Source organism: Apodemus sylvaticus, chromosome 16 (assembly GCF_947179515.1).
Source record: "Apodemus sylvaticus chromosome 16, mApoSyl1.1, whole genome shotgun sequence".
Lineage (NCBI taxonomy): Eukaryota > Metazoa > Chordata > Mammalia > Rodentia > Muridae > Apodemus > Apodemus sylvaticus.
In genome coordinates, this window is record NC_067487.1 from 21661232 (window position 1) to 21680755 (window position 19524).

General features: G+C 34.3%; 1 protein-coding gene across 2 annotated transcripts in view; it reads right to left on the reverse strand.

Moving 5' to 3' along the window:
• The window catches only part of Cdh12 (cadherin 12), a 332749-nt gene that overhangs the window by 40384 nt on the left and 272841 nt on the right, over window positions 1-19524 (reverse strand). For both annotated transcript variants that reach the window (XM_052159683.1, XM_052159682.1), the window contains one exon: window positions 14004-14191. In XM_052159683.1, coding sequence (XP_052015643.1) covers window positions 14004-14191 — 188 coding nt within the window. The remainder of the gene's footprint in view (window positions 1-14003; window positions 14192-19524) is intronic.

The following is a 19524-nucleotide window of genomic DNA, read 5'->3' on the forward strand; positions in this document are numbered from 1 at the left end:
CTGCTTTCAGAAACAGCATGTGTGTCTTAGGATGCAGTCATGAGTGCCACCTCCTCCTCATCTCTCTCCCGCTTTCTCCTATATATTTAAATGTCTACATTTGTACGATTTTAAAAATTCCTTCCAGATAAGTATTAAATTTTTTTCTTTTATTTTCCAGTTTTTACTTGATTGAATTTGGTTCCCCACTGGTATGTAAGTTTCAAGGTAATGGCCTAAGAAGGGAATTTTAAATTCCTTTCCCTTCTTATTATACATCATTTTTGAAGACCATCTGGTCTATGGCTTTTATGAACTCTTCACCTAACACTGTTTTCAAAAATTAAGTAGTCAAGTCAAAGAAGTGGAGGTGCATTGGGGAGAACCTACTTGAACCTATAGATTTATTTTGCATCTGAAAACTTATATCTCACAATGATCAAAGCCCTGGAGAAAAATTTTAGGAGACACAGCACAATAATACTGAAGCTGGAGCCCCTTCTTCATGACCCTTAAGCAATCTCTCCTTAGAAAATGATATCCAATATATATAAAGAACTCAAGAAGTTAGACTCCAGAAAACCAAATAATCCTATTAAAAAATGGAGTACAGAGTTAAACAAAGAATTTTCACCTGAAGAACTTCGGATGGCGGAGAAGCATCTAAAAAATGCTCAACTTCATTAGTCATTAGGGAAATGCAAATCAAAACAACCCTGAGATTTCACCTTACACCAGTCAGAATGGCTAAGATTAAAAATTCAGGAGACAGCAGATGTTGGTGAGGATGTGGAGAAAGAGGAACACTCCTCCACTGCTAGTGGGATTGCAAATTGGTACAACCACTCTGGAAATCAGTCTGGCAGTTCCTCCGAAAACTGGGTACCTCACTTCCAGAAGATCCTGCTATACCACTCCTGGGCATATACCCAGAAGATTCCCCAGCATGTAATAAGGATATATGTTCCACTATGTTCATATCAACCCTATTTATAATTGCCAGAAGCTGGAAAGAACCCAGGTATCCCTCAACAGAAGAGTGGAGGGATATATTAAAAAATGTGGTATATCTACACAGTGGAGTACTATTCAGCCATTAGAAACAATGAATTCATGAAATTCTTAGGCAAATGGATGGAGCTGGAGAACATCATACTAAGTGAGGTAACCCAGACTCAAAAGATGAATCATGGTATGCACTCACTAATAAGTGGATATTAACCTAGAAAACTGGAATACCAAAAACATAATCCACACATCAAATGAAATACAAGAAGAACGGAGGAGTGGCCCCTTGTTCTGGAAAGACTCAGTGAAGCAGTATAGGGCAAAACCAGAACAGGGAAGTGAGAAGGGTTGGGTGAGAAAACAGGGAGAGGGAAGGGGGCTGATGGGGCTTTCGGGGAGTGGGGGTCTAGAAAAGGGTAAATCATTTGAAATGTAAATAAAAAATATATCAAATAAAAAAGAAAGAAAGAAAATTATGTATCTCAGTAAAATCTCACCGAATCGGCTGTTGGCTCTTTACTTGGATGTAACAACTCACTAGCCTTTGTGCCATCTTAATTTTGGGATTATCATCTTCACTTGCTAATGATCACAACAAAATTCTACCTTTTATAAGAAGTATAGATGAAAATGATTTGCATAGAATCTTTGAAAACTGAATATTTTTTGTGAAGTTGAGTGGATTTAATTTTTGCACAACAGATAGAAATCCTCCTGACACCACTCACAGCCCATACAAAAACAAGAAAGTTTGAAGAAGGGTAAGGAAATGACTGTTAAAACAAAGTTTCAACAAGGAATTCCTTATCCTTGGCTAGAAATATGTCACTTAAGCCAGATTTTTTTAATGGGGTACATATCATTGTAGGGAGCTATGCAGTAAGAGTTCAAAATTTTAATGAAATAAAATATGTACATTTAATTTTACCCTAAAGTTAAAATGAAGAATTAGGCAAGCTATAATATTATAGTCACTCTTTCCTTTTGCATTCCCTTTTGCCTAGGAGCAGAACAGCCACAACAATAAAGAGCAGCATATGCAGATATTTTCTCTCACTTCGGTGGATGTATTACATGAAAACATTTGAGTGACTCACTCCCCAGGGTCTCCCAGAATTCCTGCTTCTACATAATGTTATATAGAAATCGATGAGCTCCATTTTTGATGTTTTCATGAATTTTGTGTGTGTATGTATGTATGTATGTATGTATGTGTGGGTGGATGGCTGGATGGGTGGACGGATGAGTGGGTAGTTGTGCATGTGGATGGATTTTTGGAGGGGTAGACTGGTGGATGGTTTACGTGTGGGTGGATGTATGGATTGTTGTTTGGATACGTGGGTGGATGGACATCGAAGAGTACAGTGCCGGTACAGTGCGGGGACAGTGTGGGGACAGTGTGGGGACAGTGCTGGGACAGAGTGGGGACAGTGAGGACATTGCGGAGACATTGCTGAGACAGTGCAAGGACAGTGCGAGGACTGTGCTGGCACAGTTTGGGGACAGTGATGTTTTCTTGAATTTGAAAATCAATATATCTGGAGGACAGAATGCAAAAGTGCTTCCACTTATTATTATTTTACTATTTTATTTTTATTATTATCAGTAATTGTTCCCCAAAGCCGCACTACCACCCCCAGCATCTGTGTTAAGCAGTCCAGCACTGAGGGTAGGCATGGCATGTGAATTTGAAAGCATGTCAACAAACAATGCACTGAGTTTTAAAGGAAAATAAATTATACTACTATAAGTACGCTTCTTTACAATTTGACATGTAATTGAGCCTCTGATGTAGTAGGTGAGGTTGTTTTGTTTTAAAAAAAAAAGTGATGAAGGGAGCTTTGTGGCTATGTTCTAAGAGGTTACTTATGAGGAGACATGGAGTCGGGTACTCATATAATAAATGACAGAAATACTAGGAATTAAGGATGATCACAGACAAAAGCTGACCAAAGACTAAATCTCAACAACTAAATCTTTGGCAAATGCATTTTGGTCCTAGTAGTTGAGCATAAAAATGGTCACTTAGTTTCAGGTCTGATCCCAGCACCAATTCGTATCATAATTCTTACTGACTTGTGCTGAATAAGGGCACAGTCACTCATAATCTGACCAATAGTAATTGGCCTTTGCTGATCTTTATATCCCATTGTTCTCCTCCTTAAGATTTATAAAGAACACGTATCTTTTCATCAAAACAATTAGGTGATTACTCTCACAAACTATATCCTGCATTAACAAGATCGATTCTTCCATGCAAAATCTATGAAGTCTTAATCATCATTAGAAAGGCACACTTTCAAGGAACAAATGATTAGAAGATGCCATCACCTGAAAAGGAAGAGAATGTTTGTGGACAAAGAGTTGGAAACAGATTTATATCATACTCAAACAGGATGAAAAGACATAGCAGACACACATTTGTAATGTAAGCTCACTAGTCTGGAGGATAAAGATAAAGCACTTAGGCTGAGGTTTGTTTTAAGAAGAAATCACAGTTTTCACGACTGAGTTTTATGATCAATAATCTCAATTCTAGTTTGGAAGGAGGCAAGGGAGACTATGCATATTTCATAATCACTATGACAGGACTCAAATCAATATTTCAATAAAATAGGATCAAGCAGTGGATAAACCAAAGGTGTCACATTATGAGGTGAGAATGTCCTTGCAGGGGAAAATAGACTAAAAGTTGGACATTTGAAATATATTCTTTCTTTTAACAAAATTATGATGTATTTCATCATTGTAAGTGTGTGTGTGTGTGTACACACATGCAAAATATAAACATAATTTTTATGCATACTGTTTTCTAAGTAAATTATGTAATTTAAGAACTACACATTCCACTGACTTTGTTTCAAAAATGTTAAGGCAAAACTACTTATTAGAAATTTATTAATTGTTCCTATGAAAATATTACACCAAGTTCCATATTTATTATAACAGTGATATATATTGGTAATTTTAATAAATTAACTTAATATTATTTTAAAGGGCAATATTCAAATGATTCCAATTGGTGTCAATAACTTTAATATACTTCCAGTATCTGACACCATGCAAATAACATCAAGTACAGAACTGTGAAAGCCTCAGCACTTCTATGTACAAATTTCAATTCAAAAAATTTCTAAAAATAACAGAAGATTTAGTCAAATATTGGGTTTCACTGTTTATATATATATATATATATATATATATATATATATATACACATACATACATATGTGTGTGTGTGTGTGTGTGTGTGTGTGTGTGTATCATTCACATACAGTAAAAGCCACTTCCTATCATAGTTCTTCATCACAGGGTCGAAGGTCTATGCTTTTTAAACTTATAATTTACAGCAAGCTATAGCTTTCTTCTCTGATCCACATGTTTTCCATTTGTGAAATCAATACTTTATTTTTATTGTTTGTAAAATATAATTAACTTTATAGTGCATGTGATTAAAAATAAAAATAAATGTACCAAAATAAATAACAGTTAACAAACATAAAATACTTCTTTAACCAATGGAAATTTAAAACATTCTATGTACTTCAGAGATTTTTTTTTTGTTTATTGAGAAATACTACAGATGTGGTGAACTTCTAGGGACATGAAATATAATGAGATCAAATATTGTAAACATGTACACTATGCATAGTAGAAGATTAGGATAAAATGTTTGCATTTGGGGAACAAATTAAGAGTTAAGGAAAATGATTAATGAATTCATTTTTCCTGAAGTGTTCTTTGTAGAATGAACCAACTATAGAATTTCAATCAGTCTAGTGTACTGAAATGTTACTTCTGTGTCTACTTAATATGCCAAAAATTGCAACAGAGAAGGTACTTCCTCCTCTTTACCTTGGTGGTGCTGAAAGCCAGAAGAATATTCATATAGGATGAACAGATGGAACAACACACACACACACACACACACACACACACACACACACACACTTTTGGAGTAAAGGATAGAGAGTGAAAGTAGTAGGGAAGACTGGGAAAAGATCCAATGCAAAAGAGGAAATGGAGAACAAAGTGGGCTTATGTCAAATCATTGGCTGTATAATGTGTGTAACCCTCCTTGACCTAGAAGAAGCACTGGACAAGATCAAAGACCTGGTGGCAAGTCCTGTCCAGAAGATGGAAAGCAGCTTAACAGATTTGCTAGATTCATAGTTTACAAAGAATCAAAGGGAAAGTATAAATAGGAATATATCTTTTCTGCATGTGTTCACAAGTGCACCTTACAATATGTGGGCAGATCCGTGTGAAGGTGTAGGTACATGTACTTACACCTGGCCATGGAAGACAAAGGACCTTTGGTTTGTTTGTTTTTATTACTTTCAACATTTGTTTTGAGGCAAGCTCTTTCCTAATCCTGAACATTACCAATTTTACTAGACTTAGCTGGTAATTGAGCACAAGGGATCAACCTAACATCTCTTCCACAGCATTGACATAAACTCATTTACATGCACAGCACAGATTTGAACCCAGGTCATCATTATTAAATGCTAAGTTCTCTATTTAACGACTCATATCGCCAAGTCCAGCCATAAACATTTCTACAGAGAACAGAGATGATTTTGCATTTAAAATTAAAAGTTTAACCCTAAGATAACAGATATATCTACATCGAGTAGTTCAACTTGCTGATACTATGGAGTTGAGAATGTTTAGAAGTCATATATATATATATATATATATATATATATATATATATATATATATAATGTGGTTTACAGGAATACATTTATGATTATCACAGATATGTAGTACATGCAGAGTCTTGAATAGTGCATTGGATACTGTGTTATTGGAGCTACTGACAGTTGTGAACTGTATGTAGGTGTTCAGTCCTTTGGAAGAGCAGAAAACACTCTTAACCACTGAGCGAGCCACTTCTCCACTTCCAATTAAAATGTTTGTTTTTAAGCAAAGGCAAAAGTGAAAAAATTTAAAACAGAAACATAATATTCATGGACACAAAAATTATTAACTTTTTTTTTAAAAAAATAAGATTAGAGAAATGGCAGGTGTTTGTACAAAACTTTTCACATTTTTGAGTTTTTCCCCAAATCGGCACATGGTGGTGCTATAGTACCAACTTACATGACAAGAAATCGGAGGCATTCAATACTCTTTAACAGAAAATGAATGTGGAAAGTTACTGATTAGGGAGCAAATGTATAATATAAGGGCCCCCAAAGAACCCATTAGCATCTGCTTACTGTTCCATAACAGTAAATTATGAATTTGAAATCCTATGCTGAAAATCATTCTGCTTTGCATTTAATGCTATAGTCATGTAAAATTAAAAGAAATAATAAGCCAGTTAACATGATGATTGTAGGATTGTTTACTATTTTGTAGAATCACTTGTTTTATATTAACAAATAATTTTTAAATTGTCTTAGCACTAATACATTATTCCTTGTTAGTTGGTAAAAGCTATATTATTAAAAGTACAGAAATATTGGTGAAATTATATATGATATTAAGTCAGACTGTTACTGTCCACATATTCATTCTATTATTATAATTACACAAACAAAAGAAAATAAACAAAAAATATTTCTAAGAATAAATTTTTATTGTTGTTTCGTTTTCTTCTATTCCTATTTTGCTCAAAAATGTATAAGAACGTTTTGATATCCTTAACCCAGTACATTATTATATGAGGCAAGTCAGTATTTTCCTTATTTTGGGTTTTTTGTTTTTCAAAATATCTTGTGCCTTGGAGAGATTTGTATAGTTTCGTGATGTTATTCTGAATTTGAAGTGTCAGAGAAGCGACATTCCGTCTGAGGCTTCATAACATGGTCAGAGTCAAATTTAACAATAAAATAAATAAAAATGACTGTTTTCATTCTTCTCAGTTCATATAAATCAGAGCATCATGTTTATCCACTTACATCTTTGCTCCTCAGAGGATAAGAAGGAAATGAAAGTAGTTTAAGTAGGAAGCAAGGATAAGGTAAAAGATAAAGCAATAATGAAACTGTGCACTTCACAGCATGGAACCTTCTACACCTGAAAGGGAGATTTTGAAAAAGAAGAAAAGTAAATATTAAAAAAACGTTATGTTTCCTTCCATAACCTGCATCTCAAAATCTTTCAGACCAATTTTTAAAGCAATTCTTTAAAAAGTGCTACATTTTCATTTCTAGACAGAGTTTTGACCTTTGACATAGATTAAAGGTATGTAAAATGTGGCTTTTCTATGAATTTCATTTTTCACGTTAACCCTTACATTGCATTTCCATTCAGAGACTGCAAAAGAGAAACGTCCTAGCCAAGTTTAGAACATGATGCCATTCAAAAACTGCTGTTGTTTGTATAGACCCCTGTTTTTCTCTGTTTTTTTTTTTTTTTTCAGCTTACCACTTTTTTTTTTTTCTTTTTAGGGCTTCCTATGTGGCCATTAATTTTTTTCTTTTTTCTTTTTTTTTTTCGATATATTTTTTATTTACAGTTCAAATGATTTCCCCTTTTCTAGCCCCCCCACTTCCCGAAAGTCCCATAAGCCCCCTTCTCTCCCCCTGTCCTCCCACCCACCCCTTCCCACTTCCCCGTTCTGGTTTTGCCGAATACTGCTTCACTGACTCCAAAGTACCAGAAAGAGAGGAAGGAGGAAGAGTTACCAACCATGTAAGTAGATTCTGGAGATAATCATGGAGAAAGCAGTAAGCATTTCTTTTTTCATACAGACTTTGGACCAGTGGGCAATTGACAGGAGTTCTAAAGTAGGCAACCACCCCACTGTCATTATGGGAAACTGCCAGGATACCAGCACCCAAGAGTATTTTGGTACAGCTGGGAGACACAGCCACTGCCCTCTTGTAGCTCTAATCTGAGGCTTACTAGTTTTCTAGTATCCTGTATCTTGTGTCATCTGGTATGCCAGTGGACATACGCACTCATACCGTTAGAGCAGTATGGAAGGCTCCCTCACCACCCACAAGGCCCAACCCAGGATCTGCAGCACCCCCAAATAATCTCGTTAATGTTAAAGTTGAAAGTTTCATAAGAATTTGTCACTTGTATATTTTATTGATTGTTCTTTAAAGAAACTGTAGAAATAATTTTAGTCAAGAAATATATCTGTGAATGTGTTTGCATAAAAAATTCTTCTCCACATCTTGCAACATAAGCCAGGAGAGATTGTACATAGTTTAAGCTTTCTTACAAAATCAGTTGCATCTTAGATCAAAGTTACACAAATGCTTTAAATATAATTTACCATGTAATCAGAGTACTTAAAATTCTCCTTAATCTTTAAAATTCATCAGGGTCATCATCATTTCTCACAGTCTCCATTTTTGTAAACACCCATCCTGTTTCAAGGTCACTGAAGCTCTGTGGCATGTGTGTGACATATTCACTGGTATATCTCTACCTTTCACAATTACTGTCAAACTATCCTGAGTGACCCATATCCGGTCCTATGAAGAGGATTTAGTCTAAACTCACAGTATACCCTCCATCATGATGAAAGTCGCAGGCATACGCTGCGTGTTGGATTTTCCATGTCTTGGGTAACATCTACCCATCATCTCATTCTTACTGCCTTTAAGCTACTCCTACCTCCTTCCAGTGTTCTATATCCTCAGAGATTTTGGAAATATGACTGCTCAGGATTTCTGGGAACATATATCATCCAGATACCATAGTGTCAATATCTCTTCCTTCAGCTGGAAGACTTTCTTGCACAATTTTCTAAAAGACCCTGCCATGCCTACATTTACTGACACTTTAGAGTGGTGTATGTTTTTCCAGCTTTAATTTATTACTACCAACTCTTCCCTCATTCTATAATAACAAGAGTCTGCTTAAGTACAGGAAAATGTCTGCCTATTTTAACTTGAACTTCCAAGTCTTAAGTATGTATTGTACTCAGTATTTGCTCAGCAAATGTCTACTGAATGATATACAGCAATGATTATATATAGATTGTTATTTTGATGCCTATATAATGAATAATATTCTATTAGAGGAAGAAAGAAGAAATATAAAAAAACAAAAAATCTAAAAGGGAAGTGATCAAGAGTCGTTGATATTACAAACGGATTACAACAATGACCAGCATGGCCTGATAACCTAAAAGGTTCAGTAGTGGCAATACAGCATTCAGGCAACCAACAACTCTTTGACTGGATTTAAGACCCTCTAAACAGTAGAGAAAGCATGTCAGTCACTGGAAAGCTAGCCAACTACTAGCTAAGTCATAGTTCTTGCAAAGGTTTCACAAGTGTCACTTTGCTACACCCTAACTATATTTAAGTTTTTATACTCACAGATAAGTCTAGTTCTCATCTCTCACCAAGGAAAATCCTTCTTTTAGCAGATAGACACCTTACAGAGAACCATAAATAATCAAAATGCAGTGTTGTTGAGCCCAATCTTAATGGATACCACTACAATTAAATATATATAAATATTTAATTATATGAAGCTCAGGTAAAACTTTTAGAAAAGAGAGGCACAGAATGGGAAAAAATGAACATTTTGCTACGATACTGTTTACTCAGAAATGTCATAGCTATAGTCATAAAGTATCATAAACATGACTGAATAAACATCCACGAACGGCTATGCTAAAGTTTATTTGGAAAGGATGGTTGTGAAAAGCCTAGTAGGCTAAAGATTATAAGAACCTTAATTTAAAAATACATGGCCCTCTTAGACTTGTGTATTTGAATGCTTGGCCTAAGGGAGTGAGTGATACAATTTGACAGGATTAGGAGGTGTTGGCTTGCTGGAGTAGGTGTTGGCTTTTTGGAGTGTGTCACTGAGGATGGACTTTGAGGTTTTAAAAGCCCACACCAAACCCAGTGGCCTTTCTTCCTGGTTCCTGTGGATCAAGATGTAGAACTCTAAACTACATCTCCCAACACTATGTTTGCCTTCATGCTGCCAGGCTTTCTGTCATGATGACAATGGACTGAACCTCTGAAAGTGTAAGTAACCTCCAAATGAATGTATTCTTTTGTTAGAGTTACTATGTCACAGTGACTCTTCATAGCATTAGAACATGGTCAGGTTGTACTATATATTTAGGAACATACATAGAAGCACATACACACAAGAATATGCATATGTATAACTGTCTATGTGTATCTGTATTTATGTAACAATAACTAATAAATCAAAAAGAGTCTATGAATTAGTAGAGGATGGCTATGTAGAAAGGTTTGAATATAAAACGACAAGAGAAATTATATAATTATAATAGTATAATCTCAAAAATTAAAATAAATAATAAAATACTTTTTGTGTAAATGTATATATATGTATGCATATATAAACACATTTAGTGTGTGTCTCTGATCTTTTAGAGTATTTTGTGCATGAGTGCACGTAAATCATGAATACATATATATAAAGGAAAGAGGCAGATCTAGTCTCTTTCTTTCAGTCATTTCCACCTTTAGTTTTATGAGAGTGTGAGACTGGGTAGTTCATTGAAACCAAAGCTCGTCAATTTGGTTCTGCTTATTTATGAGTAACCCACAGGGACTATAGCCTCATTGCTAGCATTTTTGTAGAGTTTAATATTCACACTCAGGATGTCATGATTTTGATACAACTTCTATTCTGACAGAGCTATTCCTCCAGCCTGAATTTGCTAGAACTTTGAGCAACGTATCTAAAAGGTACGTTATATGAACTGAGACATATAACCTCTTTATGGAAACTGATGATCTCCTGTTCCTGGGAGGCATCCATGCTGATGCTGAGCTTTTGATAGATCAACATAGAGCACTACAGTTCAGAGCGTCTGGGCTAATTCTGACCACCTCAGCTTCCCCAGGTAAATTGACAACCGGCCTGCATCCTTTGCTTGGCCTAAGTACTTTTCCACTCTGTGTTTCAATGTTAAATGAGCTTTTTAACAAAGCTCATTTTATCACTAAAACATGATAAATAAAGTAAATGTAAGTTGAATTTTAAAGATTATTTTCATTGCCATATTTTCCTTATTCAAATCAGATTTTGAGATGTATTGGAATGGTTAAAAGGTAAATAGAAATGAATATAAAATCTCCTTTGTTTAAAATAATGACAACTAATAAACAGACACACAAATTCAGTACAGTTTAACCAAATGTGTATTGCATACTAAATGAAATAAAGTATGTTTATGATATTATTTTTTGATTATGATATTATTTATGATATATTTGTTTATGATATTATTTAATATCATAATAATAATTATGATATTATTGTTTTAGGTTTAACAGACTGCATGTTGTACAGTAAATAAAATGCACTGTTTTCTTTTGGGTGAGGTATATGTACTTGCGATGTGTGTGTGTGTGTGTGTGTGCACACGCGTGTATATGTGTGTGTGTTAAATATATGACAGCACACATCTATTCATGCAGTAATCACGCATGAAACTAAAGCATTCTCATTAGTTTAATAACTGGTTAGGAATTATAATGTACCATCAGTCTTTATCACTCAGCCCTGTAGGAACGCTGCTATCCTAGATTTTCCATGGGTGCTGGGGACCTGAATCCAACAGTGTATAATTGAATGGCAAGCACTCTAACCAATGAGTCTCAGGGTTGATTTTTATTACTGTTTTGAAGAGAAGGTTTTAGAAAAGCAGTTAAAATTTGGAAAGAGATAGAAAGGGAAGATATGGCCAAAATATATTGATGCAAATAAGTTTACTTTGAAAAATGAATATAATATTTCAATATCTCTTCAGTGTGAGCTGCTATAAAATAAATTAAAACAATCACATACTTGCAACCTATGATAGCTCAAAACGATCCTTGTATTTAAAAATGGAAGAACCAGGCAATTGTAATAAATAATCCTCCAAAAATAAAATAAAAATCCAGAGGGGAAAACATTACATTTTGAATCTGCATGTCCATAAACTGGAGCCTGTAATGTAATCTTCTAGGCTTCAAATGCTTAGCCTGTACCATCTGTACTTCCAATCTTACACCTGAGGCACAAACAGGTTGTTCTCCTCCATAATCTGCTTGGTGGATCACCTAGAGTACTGGCATTTCCTATTCTTCTGTTTCCACTACAGTTTAGACTTCATCTTTACAGCTGATTTCAATGAATTCTTAGTGCCTTTGCTAGCTAGGTTTATGTGTCAACTTGACACAAACTAGAGTTACGTGAAACAGGGAACTTCAACTGTAAAAATGATGTCCTAAGATCCAGCTCTAAGATATGTTCTTAATTAATGTGGAAGGGCTAAGGCCATTAGGGGTGGTGCCATCCCTGGGCTCTGGAGATCTTAAGCTATATAACAAAACAGACTAACCAAGGCATGATAAGCCAGAGAGTAAGCGGCAACCCCTTGTGGCTTCTGAATCAGTTTTTGTCTTTAGTTTCCTGTCTTGACTTCCTTCAGTGATGAGCAGTGATGTTGAAGTGACAGCAAAATAAACTCTTTCCTCCACAATTTGTTTTAGATCATTGTATTTCATCACCAGAATAGAAATCAAAGAACAGTGCCTTTCTTTTGGGATTCCAGTTTAGCCACAGTGCTTAGCCTCATATGATCTCTATAACTCCCTAATATTGTGTCTTTGTGCTCAAAACAAGTACCACGTGGATTATGATATCCAGTTCTCTTGTTAGCTCAAGATGAATCCCAGTCCCTGTAGCTGCATTAGCTTCTGAGTGCTGACACGAATGAATCACATGACTATTGCCCAGTGCAGAAGACCAGATTTGTCTTTAATGAACATAATCTCCTTAACAGCTTCAAATATTCTGTTGACTTCACACTCCTTCCCCAAATTTAAACTTGTTTTCACACTCTTCCATTCTCAAAACCCAAAGTCCTTAATCTTTGCATTTAAATTCATTCAGACATGGCAGAGCAAAGCCAGATCCCTGGTCAAACTATCACAAATCACCTTTTGCCCAATTCCAGACACAACTCATTTTCCTTTCTGAAAGCTCATAAAGCATGCTGTAACTGTCCAGAATTCTCTAGGCATTCTTCTCCAAGGATTGCCTAGAACAGCAATTTAGATCCTGCTTATAGCATTCAATGGCTGCTCTAGGCTAGATTTCCAAAGTGTTCAGCATTCTTCCCACTAAACAATTTTTACATATTAAACTCTTTATATTTTGGGTTACCAAAACCAAATATTCTACTTTGTACTAATTCCTATTCTTAATTATGCTTCTATAACACAGTTATGTTTTCATAGGTTTCCATGGTTATGATGATATGCCAAGACAGATAGCATCTTAATTAAAAAGTTTACTTGGCACACAATATCAGGTTACATGCATTGTGCAAATCAAGTCAAGAAAAGACCCTTGAAGCAATTGGTCAGAAAATATCCAGTCAAGTACTCTACCACTACCACATCTCCTCTTCTCTACTTATTTATCTTTCTCTCATGCACCTACATTTTATACATTCCTATTTATAGATTGCCTTGTTACTTTCTTATTACTTCTACCAACTCTTATTTTTACATTCATCTTCATTCAAACTCTTTGAATATGGACAGAATGAAGCCATATTTCTGGTCAAAATTATGATACACGTCACTCCTTGCCCAATTCCAGACAATGAAACCTTATAAGTCAGGACTTAACTGTTCACACTTCTTTACCATTATTCCCCATCAAGCTTTGACAAATTAAACTATGCTTCTAGCATTCAATGACTTTGCTATGTTACATCTTATCAGTCCAAGCGGGTATTCTTTCCAAATGAGGTCAACTCTTACCTATAATGTAAATTACATATTTATGTTCTCTGAGTAATCACAAATTTGTGCATTTCAGCCATATTAGTACAATAACTTATCTCTTCACCCCTTTAAAAATGTAATCTTTAAATTATGAAGAAATTAAAAATGTCATTTGGCAAACCAAGAAGCCTTAATGTTGTATCGAAGATGTGCACTATACACGTAGAACTATATTGTAATACATAGAAAATATAAATATAGCTATCACTGTCTCTGCTTTTCATGTTTTATAATTTGCCAACTGTCCAAAATTAGTCTATGTACCTTTTTCAATTTGATGATTCCTTCTTGTGTATCCTCATCTGTGACAATGTCAAACAAATTTCCCCCATCGCCTGGGACAATGTTGTATTCAATTTCTGCATTTTTTCCAAAATCAGGATCTACTGCTCTTATTCTTCCAATGGCTGAGCCAACAGGGGAAGACTCGGGAACTTTCAGATGGAAAATGCCTGATAAGAGATACATAATTGGCAAAGGCAGAGGAATCAGTTAAATATATAATAAGACCACCCTGCTTTAAAATATAGATATAAAAAATAAATCAAACTTAGAACTTTGACATATACAGTGAAAGGCAATTTATTGACAGTTTATTGACTATGATTATATAGAATTGCCTCACTATTTACTTCAAAATATCTTAATGTAGAATTTTACATTCTATATGAGGAGCAAAAGGAATACTACAGCATGATAAATCACAATTATTTTAAAGAATCATATGATAATTCAATTGAAGTAGATTAGATATTAAATAAGATCTTATAAGCATTCTTAATCAATATAAAAGAAATCAATACTGATAAAATAATATAGGATGCAAAATTAAAAAAACATAAATACATAACTACATAGATAGATAACTGTAGTATTCATAAAAATACTTAATTTATATACTTATAAATGGATTAAGTTTATCTTTTCAAGAATAATAAATTCAAGCAAAAATAGTTTTTAACGATCTGTATTAGCTCAATTTTCTAATTTATAGTCAAGTTAAATATAGGATACTACATATGATTTGAAGGCATTCTAATATTTATTAACTTGATACCCTAAAAATATTTTAATATATTATTGAAATCAATATATAAATGTAATACCCTAAGACTTTTACTATTAGATATTTAAAAAGGAAAAATAATATTTTTACCACCAGATGGAGCACTAATATTATTTTTAAATTGATAATGAAACAATATATTGTAAAACTCAGAAAATGTTGTATGACTATGAAAATCATATTATAAATTTAATTTTTTCCAAATTAGAAATTGTGGAACTTCAAATAATCGTATGTCACCAATAAAACACAGCACATATTTTACTGGAACTCTGTGCATTGCCTCTAAACCCATATTAGTATTTTAGATTTTGTTTTGTTCAAGTCACAGTGATAAAAGGACAAGAATGGAAGTATAAATGAAACATAAAATCAAAGTCTTAATTTTGTTACTGACATTCCAATTTCAAATGACATTAATAGACTTTAAACAGAACTTTCCCATGAATGAAACTGTTACTGTTATAGATTTCATTTGGAGTTTCTATTTGCATCAGTGAACACTATGCCAGGAACATAAACCAGCATGTTTATTGTATGATGGCATTCATTTTGTAAATTATACATTAGGAAGTATGAATGAATGCTGTGAAATTTCAGTTTCTCTCTCTTCTTATTTCCTTATTTTTGTAGGAAATACAAATTCTTTGAGCTTCAAAACTTGCTAATTTCTTGCCCAAGATATCTACAGTTTGCCTTTTAATATGTTTGTACCCAGTAGACTTTTGTACAATAGAATAAATACTTGGTTTTATAGGGTTAAACATCTTCCTACTGCAAAATTTGTCTCTATGGCATATATTATTATTTGTCTGCAAAATAGAATCTGATATTCAGTACAGTCAATGTTCTATAGCCAAAAGTGTGGAAAAGAGGGCTACCAGATTTTGTCAGCTACTTTCTGAAAGAAAATGAGGATATGACAGCAAGTAGGTATGATTGAAGACAGGGGTTCCTCTTAGGAATCTAGAAGGTTCTAGACTGAGCCCAGCAATGACAGAAGAGATGAGTAGCTAGAAAGAAAGAGGGCACTGTTGTTGCAATAAGGTTGTAAGACTACCAAGAGAGAACCAAAGGAACAAGAGGCTAAGAAAGCACTTAGCTAAGATGGCTGAGATTGTATAGGAACAGAGGCTGGTGAAAGGAAGGGAAGCCAATTCCCTGAGTTGGAAAGATTTAGTGTAGGGGTGGGATGAGAATTTCTGAGAGATTCAAAGGTTTAACTAATGCTGGAAGAACTGGCTAGCAACAGGTTGATATGTTAAATAGGCAGCTCAGTCATTTTGTCCAGAAAGTTTCCTTTGCGACCCTATGGGGGAAAACTCTTTCTTAACTCATATGTTACATCAAAGTTCTCAGAAATGCTTGAGATATCAGCAAGGGCAAGTTACTTTAATTTTTCATCAGTGTGTCAAGAACTATAAAACCATACATGTTTAAGGTATACTAAAATTCTCAGAGACAAAACACAAGGCGAAATATAAGGCCCAGAGTTTAGGTTAATTTTAATTTTTCCTTTTATTTTTAATATCAAATAGGAACATTAATTGGAATCATGTGCCTGTCTGAGTAATTGTAATTGAGACAAATCCAAAGACACATCAAATCCTTTGAACTGAAGGGTTAGCGGATGAACTACAACCACCTCGCTCATCAGTAATATTGGCAACATTCTTCAGAATTTCCCGATAAGACAAATAAATGGAGGTCTGTGCTGAACAACCCACTATAAATCCTCTGCTGTTCAGATATAGAAAATTTATTGCTAAGTGCACCAAGCGAATGGCTGACAGTCAATCTGAGATCAACGTGGAGCTGTGGCATGTACTGGATTTCATTAGAGACAGTGAGTAACACTAGGGGCACCATGGGAGTGTGTCTGCTGGAGGGCAGGGCAATGTCCTGATGAGACTTAGAAAATAGGAGACTATAATTCAAAGGCGATGTAGTATTCCTGCATACACTTTTCCATCCACACATGGAGAGTAACTTCAAATTAGAAAAGCTAAAAGCAACTATTCAGCAAAATAACAGTGTGAAGTCATATATAAGGGATTATAGTTAACGAAGGTGGATTGTCATAATTGAAACATTCCAGTGTGTGTGATATGTGGATATTTTAAATTTTGAAAGGTAATCTAAAGGTCATCAGAAATTCAAACTATTGATGAAATGGCTTCCTTTATAAGGCAATATGCTGAGATATGAATTTCCTATTTTACAGAAGACCATTTTATGAGGCCAATAGCAGCAAATGTGAAGACAGCTATTCTTTGTAGCACTCTATCAATATAAGCTATGTTGTCAGAGCAGCTTTTTCTGAAGATTGTTCACATTGGTATGTCCAAAATTCAATTATTATCTTGCAGCAGGGGAGAATTTGTGATGAATTGGAATAGTTTCACTTTTCATCAATGATTGACTTCATACTCTGCCCTCAGTAGCGTGCTTCAGAATTAAGAAATAATTGAAGTAAAGTGTGTTCCATGTTCCTTCACTGAGCTTTTACTGTCTATAAAACACAAACACGCAGGACAGTGGTTTTTTTGATCTTTGCATATCAGGCATACACTTTTATTGAGTTGGATGCATCTGTGTTCATTAAGACAAGTATATTACAAAAAATTACTGCATCTGATGGTAAAGTCTATTGAACATGGGAGAAGGCAGTGAGAACGTGCATTTGTCATGTCATGTTGTTTAGGTTTCATCTCTTTATTTCCAATGACTTGGCATTTTATCACTGCTAGAATCTCAACAGCAATAAAGCTGAGGTTATTTCGATTAATTTAAAACTCTGAAGCATGTACAACTGTGCCAAAGCTAGATCAGCATGACCTACAGCATAATTACACGGCCATCATTCCAAGTCATCTTATTTCGATGTGTATGAAGCATCTGAATGGTACTACCTGTACAACACAGGCTAAGAAATGAAAGTAGGGTCAGGAGGTGGTTCTCTAAGTCAATCAAATATATATGTACATTTTTATCAGACATTCACATTATGATTAACCAAATCACCATTTCCCTGAGAAACAGAAAATTGAATGAAGATTATGGGGGATTTCAGTGATTGATTCTGTAATTTCTTACAGACAGTGCTCTGTTATTTCCACTGCAATAAACTTAGCTGCTGGCTCTAAGTTAATTCACATTCTTTCAGTGACTATATATCTGAAAAATTATAGTTTGATTATATTTGTATTATTCCAACTGATTCTTTATGGAGGGAGAGACACTAGAATCTATGGCCATCCAAAACTAAAGCTTTCTTTCATTATCTTCTTCAAGATATCTTCAACTATCAGATATAAATGAAGAAAATAATATATATGTTGAAGCATATTCCTACATAATGAAATCAAATTCTAATATTAGTAATTGCATCAGTGCTTGATTTATAATTCTTTTATAAGAAACTGAACAGATGAATTATAAAATACCTTAATAACTTTTGGCAAAATGCATAATTGAATAATTACAATATTCTTCCCAAAACATAGCATGTTAACAAAAAAAATAGCATTTCAAAGTTCAACTGTACTTACAATTTAGTCCTTTTTGTACCAAAGATTTGAACCTTTCTAAGACAATATAAATCACAGGAAGATGCTAAGAGAGAGAATTATGTGTCTGGGACTAAGTGAAGTGCTTGTCTAGCACAGAAAAGGCTTTGTTTTTGGTCCCCAGTGATTAAACCTAAACAATATTCAAGCAAATAAAGATAAGATAAAATATTAGAATATTGAAAAAACTAGAAGGCTTAAGATATTTTACTTAAGATTGATTAAAAACAAATAATTTTCTGATATAAAGCATAGTAAATAATTAAATTTGAGTATGATATGAGATGATTCATAGCTAACGAACATTTGATTAAGTGGTTGAATTTAGACAGTTCTCCATAGATAAGCCTCCATTGTTTCAGAGACTTAATATCTAATTGTATACATAAATAAAATAGCTTTGATTCTCTTTTTTTTTGTTGTTATTACTTAGGCAAAAATGACTGCCAGCTCTCCGAAACATCTATGGGTATGTGGAATTAAGAATCTGCCAGAAAAGTTATGAAAAGTCAATATACCTAACACAAAATACATTTATGGAGAATTATCTTCTTTCTTTATTGTTATACACAAACACACATTGTTGGCATCTATGAATTCAGAGCATGCAAAATTAAGCAGTTTCTGTCCATGGAACTAAAATGTCATGAACGCTCAAAGGAAGGGTGACAGTGCAATTCAATTTTTATAGGATGCAGACAACAATGTGAGCTGAATCATTGTGGATTTGGCCCTGTGTGATCAGCTAGTGGAACACATTTGAAAATATTCCAGATGACAAAGTGATATGATCACAATTTCCTGCCTCACATGCTTTCTGACCTATCAAGCCTGATATTAGAAGGTCCGCTGCATATTAGTGACTCCACAGACCTCTTTATGTTCCTTTGATTCCCAACTAAACCACAAGGCTTTCATTTCAATATCATACTATCCAGAAACCTGCATATTTTTTTCATGCCCTGGTAATTTACCATACCATGGTCAATTGACCGAAGCCAACCTTGCATAATTATGACTCTCCAGAAAGGAAGAAATGTTTGGCAGAGAAAATTTCAGAGAGGTACCCTCATATTCTCTATATAATATGATTGATAAAATTAATTGTACTATCCATATGATTTGACAATATATAGATTTACAAAGGTAA